This window comes from Tenrec ecaudatus, chromosome 18, assembly GCF_050624435.1.
Source record: "Tenrec ecaudatus isolate mTenEca1 chromosome 18, mTenEca1.hap1, whole genome shotgun sequence".
Taxonomy (NCBI): Eukaryota; Metazoa; Chordata; class Mammalia; order Afrosoricida; family Tenrecidae; genus Tenrec; species Tenrec ecaudatus.
The window spans coordinates 13,162,978-13,188,255 of NC_134547.1; the positions used below are offsets into that span (position 1 = coordinate 13,162,978).

A 25,278-nucleotide genomic window follows, 5' to 3' on the forward strand; every position below is an offset into this window, starting at 1 on the left:
CACCACAGAGTGCGATGACGCCATCTTCGGCGGGCGTGGGAATGCGGTCAAACTCCCGCGGCAGCCGTTTAACGGTGCCACCTCCAGGACCGCCCCACTTCCGCCGCGTCATTTGCATGCTCCGCCAGCGGACGTCGCGACGTCAGCGTCCATGGGGTGACGTCACGGCGGGCCCTGGCAGCTCCCCGCCCCCGAGCGTAGGCACGTACCTACGTACTCACGCACGCACGCACGCCCGCGAGCGGGCGGGGGAGGAGCGGCGAGAGGGCGAGGCGCCCCGCCCAGTCGGAAGATAGCGCGTGCTCCGTGCGACCGCCAAGATGGTGGTGGGCGCGTTCCCCATGGCGAAACTGTTCTACCTGGGCATCCGGCAGGTCAGCAAGCCGCTCGCTAACCGCATTAAGGAAGGTGCCCGCCGGAGCGAGTTCTTCAAGAACTACGTCTGCCTCCCGCCGGCCCAGCGTGAGTCTGACCCCACGTCCCTCCAACCTCTCCATTCCCCAACCCCTCTCTGGTGGTTGCTCTGGGGACCGACATGTGTCCGTGACCAATGAGAGCCCGAACCGGCAAAGTCCTGCAGCCAATAGGGAGGGGCCGTGGGCGGGGCTTGTGGGTGACCAATGACGCGTGGTAGGGCCGCTCGCAGGGTAGAAAGTACCAGCCAATAGGCGAAGGGGGCGCGTGCCGAGTGACGGCGACGCGAGCCAATAGTGTCGGGGAAGGGGTGGGTTTGGGTGGGTCTAGTGTGGGATGGAGGTGCCGTGGATGGATAGAGTAGGGACCGCAGTTGAGCGCTCCGCTGCCCACCGCCAAGCCTGCGGTCCCGGTGTTCCCGGTGCGAGACAGCCGAGGCTGGCAGTTCGTTTCTGTGAAGGGCACAGCCTTGCATCCCTACGGGGCCGTTTTGCTCGCCAGCAGGGTCGCTCTAGGGTGGCTGTGAGTCAGGGTGACATCACGGCTTGGTTTTTGGAGGGTGTCCGGAGCTGGGAGCGGAGCCAGGAAGAGAGGGGCTGGGCCCAATACCAAGCTCGACTGCGACAGTGCCCTTCCCAGAACGCCACTTCAACGCCTCAGTTTCCCTCCCCCTCTGGGAGCGTCTTGCAATGATCACCCATTTAGGTCACTGGTTTGCCCCAGTTCTACCCTCAAATAGGAGGTTTGGGGAGAAAAAAAAAAAAGAAATAGGTTTGGGTTAGATGCATGGCTCGGGGGTGGGGGACAAGACCTGGGACATGGGGTGTGACTTGGGAATTTGGCCAAAGGAGAATTTTAACTCCCGAGCGGACATGCATCTAACTATTAATCCATTCCTTCGCCATCTTTGTGTGGCCATTCATTCTGTACATTGTGCAGTGACCTCTCATTCCCTGCCCAGAGTGGCCTGGCTGGCATGGGAGCTCAGAGGAGGCATCTGACCCAGGTCAGGAAGACTTCCTAGAGGCGGGGTCATCTGAACTCAGCAGCCACAAGGCAGCAACAGCATTGAAAATCCCTTTGTTCTGGGCCTGTGCCTCCTAGAGGCCTGCCTGGGTTACAGGTGGGGCTGCTATGTCAACAGTTTAAAATCACCAGTTGCTTTACTAGGAATTACAGTCTGAAGGTCGGTTTTGTTTTTTTTTCTTCCCTTCTCCCTCCAGTTTTGTGTCTACAGTACTACTTTAGGACAGTCAGTTTCCGAGGCTGTAAATCCTTATGGCAACAGACAGCCTCATCTTTCTCTTGTGGATCAGTCTGGTGGGTTCAAACCGCCGACTTTGTAGTTAGCAATCCACCCTGTCACCCTTGGTGCCACCAGTCCGTGCACTTGATGGCAGTGAGTTTGAATGGGTAGGTCTGCATAGTGGCAAGCTCTGGGCTACTAACTAAAAAGTTCAATGTTCCCAGCCGCCAGCCACCCTGTGGTAGTCTGTTTCTTGTAAAGATTGACAGTCTCGGAAACCCACTGGGGGCAGTTCTCCTCTGTCCTGTGGTCCGCGGGAGTCAGAACTGAGTTCATTGTCTTGCTTGGTTTGCATGGACCCTCTTGAGCATAGTTGAAGGTGAACTGACGAGAACTGCCAGCTCAGAGAACCACCCTGGAAGGCTTGTCCACCCATTGCCCTTGCCTCGTGCTTTCTGAGCGCCTGCCCCTGTGCTGGACAGTCCTGCTGAAACAGTAGGGATGGGGCCAACCCCAGTGGGTCTCTGCCCTCCAGGAAGCTCACGGCCCATTGGGGGAGACAGACCAGAGTGGGCAGGGCTGGGATGGCTGGGGTTCATGGGATGGTGCTCCCTGGTGGCGGGGATGTCTGTCATCACACAGCACAGGGCAGGCAGGGGTGCTGTTGAGGTAGAGGGAGCATCGGGCACGAAGGTCAGAGGACCCAGGGAAGATCCACCCTTGTTTGCTGTGAGCTTGGCGTGCCGGGCATTCTTGGGCATTGGGTGTCTGGTGAAGCCTGTGTCAGGTCTGCAGATTGTCCAGCCTCACCTTTCGGATTTCACCTTCCAGAGCACTTTCCCCTCGGGGAACTCATTTAACCCTCACGACCATTCTGCCCTCTTGTCAGGTGGCAGGGATGACTTCCCTCAGCTCTCGGAAGGAAAACTTGGAAGGTGAGGTTTGCGCCCCAGGCTGACCTCGACTCCTGCACTGGGTACTCCCAGACCTGCTCTCTGTATCTGGTCATTGTCCTTTCCCCCGGATTGTTGCAATTGTATTGATTCATGCTCATATGAGCCAGGAGGCCCTGAGAGCTGCCCCTGTGGGTGCCTTAGGCTGTAAAGCCTCCCCTTTCTCCAGGGGAGCAGCTGGTGGCTTCGATCCGCCGATCTAGTGGCAAGAAGCCCAACACGTGACCGGCTGTGCCATGGGACTCCACCTCTCTTCCCAGCCCGGCGAGAAGTCTTTGCACTGTGGTTTAGAAAGTGACTTCTCGATGCTCACCGGCCTGCACTTGAATCCCAGCCCTGCCTCTTCCCAGCTGAGTGACCGACCTGGGCAGGTCACTTAACCCCTCTGAGCCTCAGTTCCCACTGCTGTATAATAAGGAAAACCAAACCCAGTGCTGTCAAGTCCTTCCGCAGACCTTGTTTCTGAGGAGCTGCTGCTGCTGGGTTTGAGCTGCCAAGCTGTGAGTTACCAGCTGAGCCACTGTCCCCCCAGGGATCCGCCTTCTGTATTTAAAGCAAAACAAAACTGCTGCGGTCTAGTTAAGTCCAACTCATAGTGACCCTGTAGAACCAAGCAGAATGGTCCCTGGCAGTGTCGGAGGCTATAAATCTTTTCTTTTTTTTAAAAAAAAAAATCATTTTATTAGGGGCTCGTACAGCTCTTATCACAATCCATCCATCCATCCATTGCGTCAAGCACATTTGTACATTTGTCACCCTCATCATTCTCAAAACATTTGCTTTCTACTTGAGACCTTGGTATCAGCTCCTCATTTTCCCCCTCCCTCATGAACCCTTGATAATTTATAAATTATTATTTTGTCATATCTTACACTGTCCGATATCTCCCTTCCCTCACCTTTCTGTTGTCCGTCCTCAGGGAGGAGGTTATAGGTAGCTCCTTGTAATCGGTTCCCCCTTTCCAACCCACCTTTCCTCCACCCTCCCAGTATCACTGCTCTCACCACTGGTCCTGATGGGTTCATCTGTCCTGGCTTTCCTGTGTTTCCAGTTCGTATCTGTACCAGTGTACATCCTCTGGTCTAGGCGGATTTGTAAGGTAGAATTGGGATCATGTTAGTGGGGGTTAGGAAGCATTTAAGAACTAGAGGAAAGTTGTATGTTTCATCGTTGCTATACTGCACCCTGACTGGTTCATCTCCTCCCCGCGACCCTTCTGTAGGGGGATGTCCAGTTGCCTACAGATTGGCTTTCGGTCCCTACTCCGCACACCCTCTCATTCATAATTTTTTTGTTCTTTGGTACCTGATACCTGATCCTTTTCAGCACCTCGTGATCACACATGCTGGTGTGCTTCTTCCATGTGGGCTTTATTGCTTTTTAGCTAGATGGCCACTTGTTTATCTTCAAGCCTTTAAGACCCCAGATGCTATATCTTTTGATAGCCTGGCACCATCAGCTTTCTTCAACACATTTGCTTATGCACCTGCTTTGTCTTCAACGATCGTATCGGTAAAGTGAGCATTATAGAATGCCAGTTTAATAGAACAGTGTTCTTGCATTGAGGGAGTACTTGAGTGGAGGCCCAATGTCCTTCTGCTAGCTTAATACTAAACCTATACATATATGCACATAGATCTATTTCCCCATCATCATGTATAAATATACTTACATATGTACATGCCTGTATTTAGACCTCTATAAATGCCCTTTGAGGCTGTAAGTCTTGGTGGGAGCAGAGAGAGCCATCTTTTTCCCTCGGAGTGGTGGCTGGTGGGTTGAAACTGCCAACCTTGAAGTTAGCAGCCCAATGGGCCCCCCACTGTGTCCGTAGGGCAGAGCAAGTATTATTGATTACAAACATTTAGTGAGCACGTGTTTTGTGCCAGGCAGTGTGCTAAGCCCGTCACAAGCCTCATCGCCGTGCAGCTTCCCAGGAGAATGTGCAGTAGATAGTACGTCTGTTTATGCTTGCACTCCGCAGGCATTTGTGCTGTGAGGGGTACAGTGTTTCAAGAAGGATTTGCAGCGACCCCGCGTACAGCAGAATGAAATACTAGAGTGAGTGGATTCCGATGCCCAGAGACCCTGTATCACATAACAGAACTGCCCCGTGAGCACCGCTGAAACGGGCAGGTCTACTTTGGGACCTGGACGCCGGCATGGGAATGGGCACCGCCTTCCCGGTGACCAGGAGAGTTGACTGAGACAGGCGAGGGGTTTGTCTGGATAACTGCAAACAGGGAAACGCGGCCAGCCATTCCATTTCCTGCACTTTGAGGTTACAGCTGGTCCTTATTGTTGTATCAGGCCAGGCACAGGGCCAGGTCTGCAAAGTCCTGACCCGCAGAAGCTTATCAGGAGCACCGGGGTCTGCTGACTGTCAGCTCAAGGACGTCTGAGCACATCTGCGCCTGGAAGCTGAGGACCTGGCGGGCACTGGGCCAACCTAAACAAACAAGACTCACTGCCATCCGTCCATTCCGATTCCTAGCGACCCCGCAGGACAGGGTCCGATTGCCCCTGTGGGTTTCCGAGACTGTAACCCGTTATGTGAGCAGGAAACCTCATCCTTCCCCCTGCAGAGTGGTCACTGGTTTTGAACTGCTTCTCAATTCATAACCAACCGCAAAAGCAGACACCTACACTCTGTCCTGGATGAGGGGCTCTAGTACAACCTTTGTCTATAGTTGAGGGGATGGAGGCGCACTGAGTAATCTTTTTTTCTGAAAAGGGTGTGGTAGGCCAAATAAGTTGATGCCTGTATGCTTGTGCATGTACATCAAGAAGGCGAAAAGAAGACAGACTGTATGCATGTATATATACATTCTCCACGTACATATACATTCTCCCTGTCTGTAAGTTGTTGCTTACTTTCTGAATAAAATCCTTTCATGGTGAACTTTTAAAAACTTGGTTGCAACTTGCTTGCTTGTTTTTTCCCCCCTTTTGTTACATGTGGGGATCCAGGGTCCCTGGATTACACAGTTCAGCAGGCTCCTTTGGGTGACATGACATAGATACCATGCCTGAGAAATTGAACCTCAGAGCCCTGGCGGTGTGGCGGTTATGCATTGGGTTGGGCTGCAGTCCTCAAGGTCAGTAATTCAAACCCACCAGCTGCTCTGCAGGAGAAAGACGGGCCTTTCCACTTTCGTAAGGAGTGCCACTCTGGGAAACCCACAGGGGCAGTTCTGCCCTGTCCTATAGGGTTGCTATGAGTCAGCATTGACTCGATGGAAGGGAGTTTGGCTTTGGTTTACAGTAATATAATTTACTACGTGTAGGTCGTCTTCTGGTTTTTCCAGTTGTCCCTACAATTCCCTTTATGTTGTTTATTCCCCGCCCTTCTTTTTTAAAATCTAGAGTCCGGGCAAGCATTAACCACGGCCCTTGAATATCCTGTTCCTTTAACCCAGACCCAGGCCCACCGCCATCGGGTCACAGCGACCCTGTAGGACAGAGCAGACCCGGCTCCATGGGGTTCCCCAGCCTGCAGCCTTTCACAGAAGCAGGCTGTGCCATGGAGCAGCTGGTGGGCTCCCAGCCGAGTGCTTTAACCACTGCACCACCAGCGCTCAAGTCATGCCTCTTTGAGAACCGAGTAAAAACCCCACTGCCGTGCACTTGATTCCAACCCGTCGTGACCTTGTAGGGCAGCGTAGAATCGCCCGTGTGAGGTCTGGGCTGTCACTCCGTACAGGAGGAGGCCTGCTGGGGTGGTGGGCTACAACCCCCTGGCCACGCTGCAGGACAGAGGCTAAGCTTTCTGCTCCCCTAAAGACAAACGCAAAGGGGCAGTTCCACCCTGCCCGCTAGGGCTGCGTGAGTTGAAATGGACTTGATGGCAGTGAGGGGTTTGTTTGTTTGCTTGTTTTAATCTCGACGGGAGCGGGCAGCCTCAGTTTTCTCCTTTGGCTGCTTCTTTCAAACCCTCGGTTTTCTGGTGAGAGCCCAGCACTTAATCCAGTGTGCCACCAGTGCCCCTCCCCCCCAGGAAGAATGAGAAGGTGTGTGAAGAGTGACAACCGCCAAAATCCACAGGGACAGTTCTGCTGTGTCCTGGGGGGCGGGGGGTAACTGTCAGAATGGACTCCAGGGCAGTGAATTTGTTTGTGGTTCTGAACTGGCAGCAGGGCTCAGCCATCGGCCCGGCCCGCCACCTGCCATTCCCCTCCACCTCTCCAGTTGCAGCGGTGCATTTGGGTGCATTTGGATGGGCCGCCTGCTCCAGAAGCTTGACTCCCTGGCCCTCTGCAGAGAACGTGCGGGGGCCCTGCCCTAGGGCCCTCTTGTTTTCCGTGTGAGGTTAACCTTTGGAATGGGCACTAAGCCAGTTGTCCTGGAGTGTCCCGGAGCTGGAGTTTTCTGATGGCTTCCCCTGATGTGGGCCGTGCTGGGCGGCTTTGGCAGGCACGTGCGCGCACGCACGGCCTCCATGGCATGTCCTGCTCGGGCGTCACCCCAAAGAGCCCCTGATGGCTGTTTGTTCCGTCATTTGTGCTGGTCCTTGGAGCCCCTGGTGCAGGCCGTGACCAGCAGCTCCCCATTGTACAGGAACCCTGTCCCCGCGGTCATAAATAACGTGATGGGGGTGTTTTGAAGGTTGGAAGGTAGAGCTGGCAGGATTTCCTGTGGGTTGCATGGGGTGAGGGGCCCCATGGCAGGGGGCAGGGAGGGACCCAGGAGGGAAGAGAAGGTCAAGAGCCGGCTTTGGGACCAGTTGGCTTGGAAGATGCCCTTAGAGGTTGGGGCGCACTGGCTACTCATGGGTACACTTGTTGCTTTTATATGCTGTTACTGCCTTCCTGCGGCCAAGTAACCTTTGCTGAGGTCCCAGCCTGTGGCTGAAACGACCCCCAGAGGCTCGTGGGGGCCCTGAGCTCCCTGCCAGGCTCCTGGGCAGGAGGAGCGTCCCTCAGCGTCCCTCCCTGTGAGGCTGGAGGGGAGAGTGTGCCCCCAGAGGAAACAGTGAGGAACACAGAACGGGAGAGCAGGACTTTTCTCTCTGATTGCTGGGGGACAGCAAAGGCTGGTGGGGGGCTGGGGTGGACAAAGACCCTAGGGGAAGGGACCCTCTTTTAAAAACCTTTGTCTTGTGAGCCAGGAGGAGGTTTGCAGAGCCCATTCTTTCCTAGACCCTTTGTGCCTGTCGGTGACTGCAGTTCCCCCGCCCCGACTCCTCCCTATTTGCCAACCCTACTGAGCTTTGTCCCAGGCTAAGTGCTGCCCTCTGACTTCAAGTGGCTGATGATTCCGAGGTGAGCACGATTCCCACAGTGGTGACACTGTCCCCGCGGGGACCTGTCTGTCTGTCAGTGGGGTGAGCCCAGTCCCAGCCATAAAGGAGGGGTGATGGTGGCCTGCAGTCTTGGGAAGGAGGGGGTATTCTGTTTGTCTCATGGAGACCAGATCCTCTTGTCCACCCCCCTGGGGCTGGGCACTTCCTGGGGGCAGTGACAGTGCCTGGAACAAGCAGTTCTGGCTTACCACCTGGGAGGCGGGCTTAGGATCCCTCAAAGAGCCCCCCTCCCACCCTAATTATCAGCACCTGTGTGGGTGGCCAAGGGGATTAGGGGCTGTGGTTAAGATGCGGACTGTGAAGTGGGGGGATCTGGTGTGGGGAGCCCTCTCTGACCCCACCCGTCAGGCCGTGTGCAGCCACACCGCAGAGGACTGTCACGGGCCTTACACGGGAAAGGGAGGAGCCACGCCGCTGGTTTTGCGTGTGCAAAGCAACACATGCACCCGTACCGGCGCTCCTCGGAGCCCAGTCCAGGGACCCAGGGTGTTCTCTCTGCTGCCCAGCACTCCTGGCCTCATCAGGCCCCGCCCCTGAAGTTCCAGTTTGTCTTTTCAGTTGCAGCCACCCTTTGAGCCAGGTAGATCAGCGGTTCTCAACCTGTGGGTCTCGACCCCTTTGGGGGCCGAACGACCCTTCCACGGGGGCTGCCCGATTCATCACCGTAGCAAAATGACAGTGATGAAGTAGCAACGAAAATAACTTGATGGTTGAGGGGAGGGGGGTCACCACCACATGTGGAACTGTTTGAAAGGGTCGCGGCATGAGGAAGGTGGAGAACCACTGAGGTAGATCATTCTTAAAAGAGGGTCATTCTCTGGGCAGGCAGCCTTTACTAGCTAACTAGTTAAGCAATTGTTTGGTTTTAAGAAGACTGCAGGGGAGATTTTTGATTCTAAGGTTTAAGAAAGATCTCCGGGTAACAGTTTATCAGGGGCTCGCTAACCCCGCTGGCTCCAGGAAGCCCAGAGTCTTGGAGAATGTGAAATTCTGTTCTCAGCCCTCCCCCTGCCTGTAATCAGGACTCTGCTGTGGACTCTCTGATGACCAGGTTGAGAATCGGGGGGTCGTCGGGCACCAGCCACTTCTTCTGGTCTCATGGAGGAGGAGCAAGCTGCTCACGGAGGCGGCTAGCCACACATCCTGTATTCTCCTCCTGTTCCTGACTCTCCTTCATCCTCTGTGGCTCCTGGTGACCAGGGGCCAATTGTCCTCCCTTGGGTGGTCCCTGGCAAGCTTCCCAGACCTCAGGCACTACACAGCGAGTCAGGAGGTAGAACCCACTGCCGTCGAGTTGATGCCCACTCATAATGACCCTAAAGGACAGGGTAGAACTGCCCCTGTCAGTTTCTGAGATTGGAATTCTTTATGGGAGTAGAAAGCCCTGTCTTCTTCCCCTGGAGAGGCTGGTGGTTTCGAACTGCAAACCTTGTGGCTAGCAGCCCAGTGTGTCACCACCACACCCCCAGAGCACCTCTAGGGGGGAGAGCAGATGAGTTAAAAGTGTGATTAGGCCCCTGAATTGTGATGCGGTCCCTAAACCTCCAAACCACGAGACCCAATCCCAGGGGTGTTTGTTTGCACAGTGGCCGCAGCAGCTCGTCTTCGGTTGTTGTTGTAAGTACATCGATCCCTCTTGCCGGGATCATTTCTTCCAGAAGGCCCTACATCTTTTGTGTCCTTGCCGTTGCAACATATAAAAAAAGGTCCCAGTCCCAAACCGGACCCCCCCCCCCCCGCTCACCCGCCTTTTCAGCCACTTCTGACACCTGCCGCCCCACACACCCACACAGCACGCTCCATTTCTCTGTGGGTTCAGCCATCGCAGCCCCACCTGGGATGCACAGACCAGCCCCCAGGTACGGGGTTTATCGAGGACAGGGTAGGACCATGCGGGAGTCGCTGAGACTGTAACTTCACGGGAACAGAAAGTTCCGTGTTTCTGCAGAAGAGTGGCTGGTGGTTCTTAACTGCCCACCTGGCAGTTAGCAGCCCAGTGCATGACCATTACGTCCCCAGGGGGCTCCTTTACCAAGGAGGTCACAGGGTGCAGTTTGGGATCATTGGGGTCAACAAGGTACCAGGAAGCATGGGAGCAGAGGCTGGAAGGCTCCCTGGGTTAGTCCAGGTGGACGAAGGAAACAAGTTCATAGACACTCATGTGTGTGTAGTATGAAAGAGGTTTTTATACCAGATAAATTGACTATTAAGAAAGCATCCCAGCGCAGTCCAGATCAAGTCCATAAGTCCAAAATTAGCCCACATGTCCGATACCAATCTATAAATTCCTCTTCAGACTCAGGGAACACAAGCAATGACGCCGAATGCAGGAAGATCACAGGCCAGTGGGTGGAAGGTCTTGTGGATCCAGTGGCAGTGTAAGCATCTCAGCGCTGGCAGGGGTCTCCGCGTGGCTCCTTCAGCTCTCGAGTGTCGTCTCAACAGGAAAGTCTTGCAGGGAGTGAGCGAGTGAGCGTGTGTCCTGCCTCCAGGCGAGCTCTTTATCTCCTTCACGCCTCCAAATGAGGTCATCAAGCTGCGACCTGATTGACAGGCTAGACTCCACCCCTTCACTCTTAGTAAGTCTCAGATTGACAACAGATTATGTAGCTACCACACCTCCTCAACGTGGAGGGTACCCCTCCTCCTGTGCAGAACGGCTTGCCCTCGCTCAGCCCCCCAGTCACTGCTGCAGCAGCAGTCTTGTCCAGCTCTCTGAGCCACGCTCCGGGCAGCAGGCTCCTGCTGTCACTGCTGAGTCTGCCACAGGGACCCTCCTGGGACTGTTGGTTCATTGCAGTGTTACAGCTTCGACCTCGCTTCCACATACAGTTTACTTAGGTGGGTCTTCATCCCCTCTCCTCTCTCTCTGCTGCTGCTCTTTCTGCTGCCCGCCTGGGTGGAGCTGGCCACAGGGAGACACAAGCTAGCTACTGGTCCGTTTCATAGAGTGGCTCGCCCACGGGGCCAGGACCTGGCCGACCCTCTCTCGGTAGTCCTCAGACACTTAATTTACACAGTAAATTTCGCAGTAAATATAATCACCTTATTCGCAAAAGCTTATTGGCCATTCCCTGCAAGGTGTGTACTACCCACAGGGCCCGAGAGAATGTATTAAACCATGCTTGTTTGCTGGTCTGCCCAGATGAAGTCAGCCAGCCTGGCAAAAGTAACCGACCCTCTATGGCAGGGTCACTCCTCAGGGATTAGGGGACAACCTACCAAGCTGTTCTTCCAAAGACCCAAAGCAACAGGCCACGTAGCCGGGACCTCCTACCACCACATGCGGGCAGGTCGCTCCTTCCTGCACTCCAATCCTTCCGCCAGCTGTTCCACAGGGAAAAGATGAGGCTGTCTGCTCCCGTAAAGATTGGTCATATTGACCTCAGGGCAATTCTACCCTGTTCTATAGGGTAGGGTGGAGTCAGAGTGGAGTTGGTGGCCGGGAGTGAGTTTATGAGTGGCCCTCACTGGCTGGCTTGGTGTGGTTTGGTATGGTTCTCAATCCCTTCCCACGGGGCCAGTAACTGCAATGTGGCTGAGTGGCCGGCAGAGGGCACCTGGAACTGGACTAGCTAGCTGGAGTCCCGCGGGGGGGGGGGGGGGTATGTCTTAGTTTTCTTATCTGTAAATTGGGCTGTTGGGTTAATTTGTGGTGTCACTGTGGGTTGCAGCCCACCGGATGGCAGTGGGCTGGGTGGGGTACCTCATGTTCCACAGTGGTTGCCCCTTTTAAGGGAAGGGAGGTGGCAATAGGGCAGGTTGGGGGGCGCCCCGCCCAGAGGCAGGAAAAAGACAGGGCAGAAAGCCCAGGGGAGGGCGGGTGGAAGCCTGCAGATGTACCAGGGCTTGCTGCTGCGCCCTCGCACACTGGGGGCACGCATGTGCAGACCCACATGGCCGAGGGCAGTGGGGAGGTCTTGCTTGAGTCAGGCCCGGCAGAGGAAGCCCTGGGAAAGGGGGTTTCTGGGGAAAGCCCCCCCCCCTGCCCAGGCACACGGCCCTGGACCTGCTGAGGGCCCACTCCTCAGCCTTGGAAAATTTGTGGTCACAGACTGTCTGTCCTGGGGCCCAAGTGATAGCTGAGGTGTGCTTCTAGAAAGCCCCCCTCTGCCCTGCCGGAGTTCCCTCAGAGCCCAGGAAAACCCCGCCGCCACAGAGAAGCCAGCGCCACGGGGGGGTGGGGGGGAGACGGGTCAGTGGAGGCCACGCGTGGCTGCCAGGCCAGGGGAGACCGTACAGACGTTGGAACGGTCAGTTGTAGGCACAGAGGAGCAAACAAGGACATGGGACATGCGTCCGAGAGAGAAAGAAGTCCCAGGAAGCTTGAAAAGGAGCCACATAAAAGATCTAGAAGCGATTCAGGGTGACAGCCGACACCCAGGATGCCGTGGAAGGGACAGATTAGACACAGCTGCTGGGTGCCTGGAGGGCCCGCAAGACCGGGAAGCAAGTGGCCTGTCCTGGGAGCGGTGGGAGTGGGGTGCTCCCCTCAAATGCCCTGAGGGGAGGCAGGGCGGCTCTATTCTTAGTGGGGACAGCCTCTTCCTCCTGTCTATTTATAACCTCCGGAGCACCACTCCCTGTGACTGGCCTGGGGGCTGCCGAGCTGGGTGGCCCAATGCTCTTAGCTTGCTCCCCTTCCCAGGGAGCGAGGCTGCTGCTCCGGTGGTGCAGAGGGTTAAGCAAGCACTGGGGTGCTAGCCCCAAGGTCAGCGGTTCAGTCGCACCAGCCAGCCCAAGAGGGACAGATGAGGCAGTCTGCTTGACCGACAGCCTTGGTAACCCTGCCCGGCCTTCCCACTCTTACACAAGGGACTCCGTAGTGGCAGCGTTGGGTGTATCAGGGAAAGGCGTCTGCCCCTCTGGTGGTTCCCACAGTGACGGGGGCCCTCAGCTGCTCACCCGAAGGCTGGAGGTTTGAGTCTGCCCTGGGGCGCCACCGGAGAAAGACCTGGCTGTTGACCTGCCAGTGGAAACCCCGCGAGGGCAGCTGTGCTGGCACACAGAACGCCACGAGTCAGGTGGCCGCCACAGCGCTCCCTGCTTCTTGTCTCTGTTTAATTCGGAAAGCTCCTTTGAACGCTAGCTCCCCCAGAAGTGGTGAAATGATCATCCCATCCACTGTGGATGGATGCAGGAGACCGACTGGGGTGGTGCATATGCCTTCGGCTGCTAATCACAAGGTGAGCAGTTGGAAGCCACCACCCGATCTTCATGAGGAAGATGAGGCTCTCTACTCTCGTAGAGTCACACCCACACGGCAGCCCAGAGTCGCCATGCGTGTAAGCCATGGCACGAGTGTGTGTGCGCATGTAAAACACACTGTACATCACGGGATGGAATTGAAAGTAACTTAAAAGTGACAGAACTTACTTGGTTCTGTAATTATGAAAAAATGCTTTCTTCCACAGTCAGGGCGGGACCGTTTTTTAACCGCCCAGCTAACCCAGGGTGAGCATCTGGTTCTGAGGCTGGAAGCGGTCCAAAGCCGGGACGCGGGGTCCACCTGGGAGAAGTGTGCCGTGGGCTGCGTGTTTGACCCCGCATGGAATGGGCAGAGGCGTTTGTTGGGGTGCAGTCGTTGGCGGCTTTAGAAGCCTTAGGTGTGAGCAGCCTGATTGGCATCAGACGCTCCCGGGAACGGCCGGCCTGCCCTGCAGTTCTCCGAGTGGACAGCAGAGGGGGCGCGCCAGCCCACCCGCCTGGGGTCCTGCAGTCTGGGGAGGGCCGCTGGCTGATGGGTACCCCCACAGGGCTGCGGAGGTCGTCTCCCCTCCTTCAGGCCCTCTCTTCCTCTCCTTCCTTCTCCCTCCTCTCTTTCTTTCATCAAAGCACAAATAACCAGAAGTTCTGACCATGTCTGCCTGTGCCTCACCCCCTTGCCTTTTGTTTTGGTTCCCAGGAGGCTAGCCCTGACTTCCTGGCACCCTGGGGTGGGTCCTAGCCCCTTAATGAGGTCACACTCACTTCTGGCTCCGAGTGAGCTTCCTTTCTGTCCTCCGGAGCTCTGACAGCCCCTGCGGAGCCCCTGAGGGGCTGGGAGTCCCCACAGAGGTGTTCTCTCCTCTTTCCTGAGCCGCCTGCTGGCGCCCAGGCCCACTTCTGCCTGAGGACCCAGCCACCCCTCCACCTCCCCGAGCCAAGCCCCTTGCCATCAGATCTATCCCCATTCATAGCAACCTGATCTAGGGAGACCGAGGCAGCAGGCCTCACCTGTCTCCCACAGGGCAGCTAGTGGGTTTGAACCACTGACCAGCAGTCTGCAGCCCAATGGGTGTCACGTCCCATGCCAAGTGGACTGCTACAGACTACATTTTACAATAGAGCCCTGTTTTGTTTTACTTTGGGGATTTTAGGGTTTTCTCCACGCCTCTGACATTGTTCTTGGGAATCTTTCTAACGTATGCTTGTGGTGAAAGAATTTAAAAAGGCAAGATCCAAATCGAAATGTGTTCACCTACAAGGAGTTGACAAGGTAGCCAGTGGGGCCTCACGTCAAGAGGGGCTGTGTTGTTGGATCTCCAGCCCACCCCGAGGAAGGTGGCTCTGATACCACTGGGCATCTGAGGGCTGAGCTCTGTCTTTGCCATCTCTGGGTCTCAGCAGAACCTGACCTCATGGCCTCAAAAGGGCTGCCAGGGCTCCAGGCATCGTGTCTTTATACCGCACTGCCCAAGGGGGGGACAGCAAGGCACACAGGGAAATAAGGGGGAGGGGGGTGCCTGAAGAAGGGAAATCCCTTCCCAGAAGCCCCCGGAGGCTCTCCTCACAGCTGACTGGCCAGACCCGAGGGCACTGGGGTGCTGAATGTGGGCTTGCAGACTCTAATGGAGGTTGGGGTTAACAGGGACAGGAGGACGGAAAGTAGCCCTGACCCTGCTCACCAGGCCCTTAGGCTGGAGTACCGTCTGCATGGTGGGCTTTCACCACGGCCTCCCACATCACAGATGTGTAAGTAGTCTGCCCCCTGCACAAGGGCAGGAAGCCCTGGAGCAAGAGTTACAGCCCAGACAGCCTGGCTCCTGTTGTGTCCCTAACCACAGGACTGGCTGGCCAGCCTCCCAAGCCCAGTCCCCTCGGGCAGTATTCCTGCAGAACCAGGGAGTGGGTCACACCCCCCACCCCACCCCCCTGCCAAAGATGCAGCAGATGCCCAGAGAGGTGAGAAGCTTTGCTCCATCCAATCACAGCTAAGTTAGTAAGTAGCAACCACGCCTTAAACCCAGATGCCCCCCACCAGCTGACTAAGCTGGAAGCCTCCCTGCTGGCTGTGCCCACCATGTCCCTCCCCCCCACCACCCCCGCCCCAGGGCCCTCTCTTCTCAGTCCGTGCAAGTCTCTGTGTTCTTGAGTGTGACCATGCCCCTGTCCTCCAAAACAACCATCACCCCCAAACCCACTGCCCCGGAGTGGCTGCCCACTCACAGAGACCCTCTAGGGCAGGGGAGATCTGCCCCCGCATGCTGCTATGGCTGCAGCTTTCACGGAGGCTGACACATGGGGGGAGTCAGGACGGCCCTGCCTGCAGGTGACAGAAGCCCAGCCCCAGCTCAAGGTAAGCAGAAGCAGTAGCTTCCTTGGCCCAAGAAACGGGCCGTCATCAGGCCTGGCTAGGTCCAGGGGCTCAGATGAGGACATCAGAATTCTCTCTCCACCTCTTGGCCTTGCTGTTCTCTGAGGTGACAGGCTGGTCCCCACCCCTGCAAGCATAACGTGCTACCTGTCTGCTACCTCGCAGGGCCCAGAAACCCTTCTTTACCATTAAGTCCAGCCAGAGCCCCAGCCCGTACCCCAGGGCCCGGCTCCGATGGCAGCCTGGTGCCTAAGCCCGAACTCATGGGGATGAAGTGCTCTCGTGGGGAGGGGAGAAGCTGCTGGGTGCACCTAGTGAAGAGCCTAAAAGCTGGCTGTTCAAGCCCACCCAGCAGTGCTGCAGAAGAAAGGCCTGGTGATCGCTTCTGTAAAGATGGCCATGGGAACACCCCGGGACCACTCAGGAGATGAGCCAAGGGCAAGCGGTTAGGTTTGGGGTCTCGAGGGGATGGAGCTAGCCCCCACCAAACCCCGGGCACCGAGAGCTGGGGAGATGCGATTCCCCGGGCCACCTGGCAGGCAGGACAGGTGCGGTCTCAGGGTGGGATCTGGGAGGGGTCAAGTCAGATCTGCAGGAAGTTTTCCCCCTGCTCTCCCTCCCGCTGTCCCCACAGTCCCCTTAGCACTCAGACATTGTTGGGCAAACCTGAGACTGGCAGGGATTGCTCTGGGCAGCCCCGAGCAGGGCCTGGCTGGCAGCTTGCTCATCCCAACCCTCCTTTATTAGCAGTACCTGAGACAGCCTCCCATTATCTCTACCTGCCCTCCTAACCACCTCATGAAGGGCTTGATCACGCCCTGGATTTATGAATGAGGAAATCTCTCCTGGAGAGAAACACACACACACACTCACCACCACCACCATCACCCTTTCCAGTTCGTATCTGTACCAACGTACATCCTCTGGTCTACCTGGATTTGTAAGGTAGAATTGGAATCATGATGGGGGGGAGCATTTAGGAACTAGAAGAAAGTTGTATGTTTCATCATTGCTGCACTGCACCCTGACTGGCTCGTCTCCTCCCCGCGACCCTTCAGTAAGGGGATGTCCAGTTGCCTACAGATGGGCTTTGTGTCTCCACTCCACACTCCCCCTCATTCACAATGATATGATTTTTTGTTCTGATGATGCCTGATCCTTGATCCCTTTGACACCTCGTGATTGCACAGGCTGGTGTGTTTCTTCCATGTGGGCTTTGTTGCTTCTGAGCTAGATGGCTGCTTGTTTACCTTCAAGCCTTTAAGACCCCAGATGCTATCTCTTTTGATAGCCAAGCACCATCAGCTTCCTTCACCACATTTGCTTATGCACACGTCTGTCTTCAGTGATTGTGTCAGGAAGGTGAGCATCATGGAATGCCAGTTGAATAGAACAAAGTATTCTTGCATTGAGGGAGTACTTGAGTGGAGGCCCCATGTCCACCTGCTACCTTGATACTAAACTTATACATATATGTACATAGATCTAGTTCTACATCCTCATATAAATACATTTACATATGTACATGCCTTTATTTAGACTTCTCTAAATACTCTTCAATAAAATGTTGTTTTTTTTTTTCATTTACAACCTTGGAAATCAAAAGAAAGACAGGCGTGGCAAACTGGTTTTGAATGGTTTCAGCCTAGAGCACTCCGTGGAGTTGTCTGGTGTGCACCCAGGGCGTTGCCTTCAGCCAGAACCAGCTCTGAGACACCAGCCATATCCCAGTGTGTAAATAGATCCTGACTCCTTTACCCTCTTGCCATGGGGGCTGTCTCCTTCTTTGTTCCCTAGTCTGAATAAAGCTACTGTGGGAATGCTTGTCCACAGTCTTTTTGTGGGCATATCCCTGTATGTTTCAAAAATACAGTTTATTTTTTTATTGGATCATTTTATTGGGGGCTCTTTCAGCTCTTACCACCATTCATGCATCCATCCAGCGTGTCAAGCACATTTGTACATATGTCGCCTTCATCATTTTCAAAGCATTTGCTCTCTACTTGAGCCCTTGGTATCAGCTCCTCATTTTTCCCGCTCCCTCCATTCCCCCCTCATGAACCCATGATAAATGATAAATTACTATTATTTTCATATCTTACATCATCTGCTGTCTCCCTTCACCCACTTTTCTGTTGTTTACCCCAATACAGTTTATGTTTTTAAAATAGTTTATTTGTGTTTTTGCAAAGAGTACGTTTTTCCCAGGTACACGGTAAGACAGTGTCTCACTTGATAATAGGAAACTTTCAGAAAAGGTCTTTGCTGCAGTTCCACTGGCCCCACACCCGTGTCACCCTTTGGTCTTGTCTCAGGTCAGCGTCAGCCCCTCGAGAAAATGGTGGGACATGCAGCTCGCTCGCTTCTTCCTCTCTGGCGGAGAATGCGGCTGAGCCCTGTCTGTGTGACACACACAGGTATAAAAGCGCCCCCGGGCTCCCCAGCAGTCGGATTGCCAGCTACCCTTCTACCTCAGGCTCTGTCGCGGGGGCAGTCAAACCACAGGCTGGGGCTGGAGATGCCCTCCCGAGGTGGCTCACCCACGTGGTGGTTGGCAGGGGGCCTTGGTGAGTTCAGACATTCAGCTGCAGGCCAGTGGATGGGTGCGCCCATTGCGACAGGAGGGGCTCGAGCCCCCAGTGAAAGGATTAAGAAAAAAAACGTGTAGTCAGAAGACTCGTGGTTTCAACATCTTTCTTCCAGATCTGTTTTCAGATGGCTGGATTTGTCGTGGGCCCTGTGGTCTCTGCAGGGCTTTGAACTTAAACAAAACAAGCACACAAACCCGAGCCCGTGGCCGGGGAGTCGGGCGCCGTTCCCAGCAACCTTAGGGGCCAGAGCAGAACTGGCCCCAGAGGGTTTCCAAGGCCGTGGCGTCTTACAGAAGCAGCTTCCCCCGGAGCAGGTGGGGGGTTCGAACCACCGACCTTTAGGGCTTACCCCACTGCACAGATGACACATTGCACACGGGCTGAGCGTGTGTCAGAGAGGGCGTAGAGTTGCTGCAGGTGTAATGAGCAGCCAACGGGGACTTTACACACCCAGCGAATCGGCCCGGAGCTGTGCAGGGCGTGGGTTCTACGCTCCTTAGCCACCCTACGCGTGTGTGACCCAGGAAGGTCTCTGTGGGACGCTCTTTGGGACTGTCTCCCAAGGAGCGCCTGGTGGGTTTGAACCACGGACCTGGCGGCGAGCAGCCCACTGCCAAGCTCACTGCGCTCTTTCTCGGCGTCTCTCCGCCTCTCACGCCCCAGGCCCGTTGGTGGCTAGAGACATGCCGGCCCGACAGTGGTTCTCGTAGCGTCAGAAGGAAGCTCTGACAGGTGGTGGGACTGCCCCAGGTGTGATGGTGTGGCCCTTGAGATACAATATGTGTGTGGGGGGTGGGTGTGTTTCATGGCGACAGTATGTCTTGTCACATGGGTGTGCTCACCTTGGTGATTGACGGTGCCGTCTGCTGGGCTCGTCCCTGGAAAGTCCCTGTCTACTTGCTCCTCTGCTGACGTACCTTGAGGGAGGCGACCCAAAGCTGTGCAGGGCCTGGTCCTCCGCCCACAGTTGGCACTGAGGCTCACTGGGGTCTGGGTACCTGGGTGGGGGGGTGTGCCTTGGGGCCATATTCTGCCTTCCTGTCTCCGTCCCCTTTGTCCCCTGGACGCTCCTTGAAGAACAGTGGCATTCCTTAATCGGGCTCTCCTGCCCAGGTCTCTCCCTCGCTCCATATGCCTGGATGGGGCCGTGCAAGCGAGGTGTGTGTAACACTCAGAGGGGGATTGGTCCGGACTCTCTGAAGGCTGAACCAGTCTCTGAAGCAGCAGCCATAGAGAAGAGCGAGACCTTGAGGGCCTGGGAAGAGCATGTTCAAGGTCTCTCTCTGAAGGGGCGGAGCCGCTAGACTACGTGCACCAGGGACTGCGGCACAGAGACCATTGGGCCCCTTGTGCTGGTCTGGTCCCAGGTCATGGCTGAGTGGGGCGGAGTGACAGGCCAGTGGACTACGTGGCCGAGGGGCTTGGCTGCTGGCTGAAATACTGATTGGCTGTATCCTTACTGATGGCTGATTGTGACTGTGGCCACCTATTAACTTCCCGAATAAACACCCTTATTCAGGAGTCTTGTCTGTGAGCTCCGTGTGGCAATCCGGAACCCAGCCTAGGTTCGAGTGGCTCAGAGGAACAACTAAACGTCAGAATGGGGACAGAAGGGTGGACCGTGGAGCCTCGTGAGACCCCGGCCTCGTGACGGTAGGGAGGATGGCGGAGATGGCCCCTCCATTGCTGTTTTGCTTTGGGTTTTTTTAAAACATTTTATTAGGGGCTCATACAACTCTTTTCACAATCCATACATACATCAGTTGTGTAAAGCACATCTGTACATTCATTGCCCTCATCATTTTCAAAGCATTTGCTCTCCACAGCTTAGCAACTAAGTGACTGTGAGCTGAGTCCGGAGGACTCAGGGCCAGCCCCTGGCTCTGGTCTGCTGGGAGGATGGGGCAGGGCGGCGAGGCGCCGGGTCTTGGGCCTGTTGCCACAGGAAGCTCGGAGCCTCTGCGGGTCCTTTCCAGGCAGCATTCCCCCCCAGCCCCCAGGTCTTTTCCCTCTCCACTGGTTCCAGCCAGTCTAGTCTGTGGACAGGTACCTCTGCCTCCCCAGGTGTCATTCCAACGTCCCTCAACACCCACCAGCCAGGGCTGGAGTGGAGCGGTCAGTTAGGCCAGGATGCCGGGTGTCCCCAGTGCAGGATGAGGCAGTGGCCAAGCATTCTCCTAAGAACTGAAAGCTGGACCAGCTCTTCCTGTGCGGCGGCGGCGGTGGTGATGGTGGTGGTGATGGTGGTGGCAGTGGTGGTGGTGGTGGTGGTGGCGGCGGCGGCGGCAGTGGACTGCTTAGAAGAAGTGCAGACTGGATGTATCGAGCCCTGGCCTGGCGCCCAGCCTGTGGCCTTGGCATTCATTGGCCGAGGCAGTGCTTTGGCAGTGGCTCTTGGGAGCTCACCTCCGGGCCCTGGGCTCTCGGTGTGTTCGCTTTCACCCTCCCCCCCACCCCACCCTCACGGTAAACATTTTCTACGTGGAAACTCAGTGCTCACAGTAGGTGTAACCGTAACACCAGCTGCCCCAGGGCCGGTCTCGCCATAGTCCTGATGGGCTGGGGTTACCCGAGGCCCAGTGAAGGAGCGAGCACCCCCTGCCCTGCCCACTCGGAGCTTGCTGCAGGTTTTCCTTGGAGCCAGCCTCGGCCGTCGGATGCCTGGCTGCCCGTGTGTGGGCCTGCACTGATGTCTGAGCCCCACCAGGGCTTCGGTGGCTGTGTTCTCATGGAAGGAGCGCGTGCGTGGCCAGTCCTCTCACTATGTAACCAGTGACACCCACCCCCAATTTAGCAGCTTCGAACGGCACGTTTGTTACCTCGTAGTTTCTAAGACTATTGAAAGGTGGCCTGGACTGCTGAGAGGACAAAGAGAGCTGTCTGGGAAGAAGGACGGCCAGAGTGCTCCTTAGAGGCACTGATGGTGAGACTTTGTCTCAGTACTTTGGACAGGAGAGGCCGGTCCCTGGAGAAGGACATCGTGCTTTGTAAAGTGGAGGGGCAGTGGAGGAGGGGCAGGCCCTCCAGGAGGTGGGTGGGCACAGCGGCGGCAGCAGTGGGCTCAGGCACAGGGGCCATGGTGAGGACGGCGGGCGCAGGACCGGCAGGGATTCGTCCTGTGGGTCAGAACCGGCTGCAGCACCTGGCCACAGCAGAAGGATGCACAGGAGAAATGAAGTCTCTGTTCCCAGTGGCTGCAGCCGTTCGATTTCGGGCCCAGTTAGTCTCTGGAGCGGAGCTTCGGGAATGAGGCTGCCGTCCGGGATGAAGCCTGGCCAGGTGGCGGCTCCTCCAGCCGCGTCAGAGGGACAGGTTGGGCCCCTGATGCAGGAACCAGTTTGGAGAAGAGATGACATCGTTTATTTGGACCGTATAGAGGGCCTGTTGGTCCCTTGGAAAGGAATTCCTCAGAAAGGAAACCACTTTGTTTTTCTAATTATAAGTCAATATGTGCTCCACGTAGGAAATAGGAAAACAAACAAACAAACAAACAAAAAACAACAGCCAGGTCTCCCCTCCAGAGAAAGCTCCTAGGTCATTGTGGTGTGTTTGCCCAAGAAATACAAAAGCGTAGATTTAAATGCAAATCTGCCTGTGTTCATTTCTAAGAGACACCCTTCACGATTTTTGCATCTTTGAAACAAGCCTACACCTTACAAGGGAATAAAGGAGCCTTGATGGCAGAGTGGTTACGCTTTGAGCTACTAACCCCAGGGTCAGCGGTTCAAAACTACCCCCCGCTCCTTGGGCAGACTGACTTTCTACTCCCGTGAGGAGTTCCAGTGCTGCCCTGCCCCGTAGGGGTTCCAGGAGTCGGCACCCTCTGCAGGGGGTGGAGGCCCGACTGGTGGGCAGTGTGTGTTTTCTCTCTCCTCGCTCTGTGGACGTGGACAGTGGTGTGTCTTCCAGCTGGTTGCTGATGACAGTACAGTGGACTGGTGAAGCTGTTGTTCTTAGGGACCCAGACTGTCAGTCATGCACGTCTCCTGTGACTCACTGGCTTTGGGTTTGTGGGTTTTGGGGTCTCCATAGCGGCTTCTTGGGAGGGACCCGGGAAGACACAGTGGACCCGCCAAGGCTGCCTGCTCGATGTGGCATTGGCAGGCACACCGATGTAGTGCCCACCAGGGCCCGCAAAGCTAGTGACAGGACTCGGAGGCCCCCACCTCAGGAGACCCCTCACCCAAGCAGCACCCAGTGAAGCTGCCAGTCGAGGGGTCAGCCGAGAGCTCGACCTGGGCCACGTGCTGGAGCACGAAGGGACACGGCCCTCAGAGCCTGGCAGGCTCCCGGCCCGGCGCCCTCCCATGTAGGCATCAGCTAGGGCCTGCCTGCCGCCAGCCACTAGTTTGTCCCGCATTCGTCTCTCTGAGAGAAGCCTGTCTTTCGGGCTGGATTGTGATGAGCAGGACCCAGGCTGCAGGCAGAGGGGGGCAACTCCACCACTGGAAGGAGGGTGGGGTGGCTGTCAACTGGGTCCCTTTGCTGAAAAGAGCCTGGCTTGGCTGCAGGGCAGCCAGTCAGGAGGGGCTTTGGGTGAGAGATGCCAGAAGGCCTGTGTCATCCCCCCTCCCCACTGAGCCTGGGCTAGAAGTTTCTCTGCTGAGGTCACAGCAGTTATGCAGACGAGGAACTTGAGGTGACCTGCCCCAATCAAGGCTTCCTGGTGGAAACCCCCAGGCCCGTAACATAAGTTTCTTGGAAAGGAGGAGGGAGAGGGGGGCCTGGGCAGGGTCCCGGCATCCACCTGGATCCCAGACTGGGCACAGCATGGACCAGGGCGTCCCTTCAGCCCACGAGCTCTTGCAGTCACAGTACATGCACAGCAGCGGCCTCGCCCACAACTTAATGACAGTGACCTCCTCGATCTCTCCCCCCTTGCGCCCCAGGGGCTTCTCCAGCCGGTCGTTTGTGTAGCTTGCACCCCTGTATTCCGACTTGCTCCTGTCCCTGGGGAAGACCAGGAACTCCTTGGCCAAGGTCAGGCAGCACCTCTGGGTGGCATGTTGGCAGGGGTAGTGGGACCCCACAGCAGCTCCCTCCGTCTGTTGCCCCTGGGGTCCAAGGCCACGCTGTGCTTCCAGGTCTCCACGGTGACCATCGCTGCCTTGCCTGGGGGCCAGGCAGAGCTCAGCCAGGGAGGTGGAGGTCCCAGCCTGGGGCCTCAGGAGCCCCTCCTACTCCATACCGTCAGAGGAGGTGGAAACATGTTGTAGGGCAGCGGTTCAAGGCCTGTGGGTCTCCACCCCTTTGGGGGTTGAACGACCCTTTCACAGGGGTCGCCCGATTCATCACAGTAGCAAAATGACAGTGGTGAAGTAGCAACGGAAAGTAAATTTATGGTTGGGGGGTCCCCACAACATGAGGAACTGTATGAAAGGATTGCGACCTTAGGAAGGTTGAGAACCACAGCTGTAGGGTCTTCCTGCCTGCAGATGGAGCTCTGAGCCTGGCTTCCCGGCAGCTGACCTGCAGCTTAGTAGTCGTGGGGCAGGGGGGACGTCATATATGTTGGCGTCACCCAGGGACCCACTGTGCCTCTCCCCTGTTCTCACTGGGGGTGGAGGGGTGGGGTGTGCATGTTTGTCTCCCACCGCTCTTTTCCACCTTGGCCAGCACCCATCCTCTTCCTGCATGACCAGGGGTCCACCTTGTTCTGGACCCTTCTCTTGTGTCTCAAAGGCTTGTGGGAGTCATCTAAACCAACTGCACGTCCTGCAGGTGCCCCTCAGCGGCTGACACCCATGGGCCCTGCCCCCAGGCAGCCTGCCCCAGGACTTCATAAAAGGTGGAATCACAGCCTTCTGTGGATTTTCTCTGTGGATGGATTCTGCAGCTCGTGGGCAGAGACCTGCAGTCTCAGAGACCTGCTCATGCCCCAGCCCAGCCTGCCTGGCACCTCCTCTAAGAAGACCCCCCCATCTGTCTACCATGCTTAGCATCTTCCCTCACAGGATCCCCACCTCCCTGACCACCCACCAGGCGTCTCCTCTCAGAAGATCCCAGCTCACCCTGCCTGCTGCCTTCCCTTCAGAAGCGCCCCCTAGTCCTGGACTCACCCCTGGATTCTGGGCTCAGGGCGAGCATGAGGGGCCTGGCCTGGCCCTGCAGCAGGAGGCACAGGGCTGAGGGTGAGGCCAGGCAGGAGGGTCTGCGGGAGCAAGGCGCCATGGTCCCCCAGCCCATGGGACCAGCTGCTGGCCCAGCCCCCACGCGGCGTTCTCCCAGCTGCACGCCCGGAGCTGGCTCCTGAGAAAAGGCCCGCTGCTGTCCTTCCCGGTCACCCTCCCAAGAGCCCGTCTTCCTCCGAAGGGCCTTGCCTGGTAGCCTGGGACCGTGTCACCGCCCTCTGTCACAGGCTTCCTGGAGGCCTCCCCAGGCCAGCCCTCACACGGAGCCCCCACCTTGTGGGCAAGTCAGAGCCCTCTGACCCCCTGAATGGACTAGGTGTGGGGGCTGCGCCCTGGGAAGCCCTGGTGCGGTTTGTGCGCACGTGTCTGCGCACTGGTCCCTCGAGGCACCACCTCGTGTGCACGCACGCGCAGTTCTCTGATGGGGGTGCGAGCCCCTCCACCCACAGCACCTCTGCCCGCTTCCTCCCCCGGCCTCCTTTCCTGCCCAAGTCCCCGACTTCCTCTTGCGCGCAGGGGAGCAGGTGGGGCCCGCTGGAGCCAGGGCTGTGGCCTCAAGTGTTTGCCGTGGACATGTGTGTTTCTGAGAAACACTTAAAAACAGTAAGAAAGAGATGAGGGCAAATGCACAGATAGGAAGCCCCCCCTCGCCCCCCCAGCGCTCAGTATCACCGTAAAGGAACTTACTCCTGGCATGTTTTGCGATTCCTTCATCCCCCAGCTCCCTGTGTGCCCAGTCCCGAGCCAACTGCTGGGGGAGGGGGAGGGGGACATGAACATTGATCTCAATGCCAGACCTGCCCTCTCCGGGCTCAGGTTCCAGGGGGGAAGACAGACCCAGCCCTTCCTCCCTGTAAAAATTCCAACCCCAGAAGGAGGCTGGTAAGGCCAGGAAGATAGCCAGCCAGCCCGAAGCACCGCCCATTCAGACCTGGGGGAGAGTGGTCTGGGGAGGCCAGGCACGGAAGCGTCACCCCCGGTCAGATACACAGAGGGCGCACTTGCCCCTGGGGAAACGCAGGCATGATTTCCACCTGACCGCGGCAAAGCGGCTCTCCTACAGGC

At 56.7% G+C, this 25,278-nt stretch overlaps 1 protein-coding gene across 1 annotated transcript in view; it reads left to right on the top strand.

Moving 5' to 3' along the window:
- Positions 1-253: 253 nt before the first annotated feature.
- OPA3 (outer mitochondrial membrane lipid metabolism regulator OPA3) overlaps positions 254-25,278 on the top strand; it is a 33,645-nt gene continuing 8,620 nt past the window's right edge. The window contains exon 1 of the mRNA XM_075536810.1: positions 254-462. Coding sequence (XP_075392925.1) covers positions 321-462 — 142 coding nt within the window. The 5' untranslated portion in view covers positions 254-320. The remainder of the gene's footprint in view (positions 463-25,278) is intronic.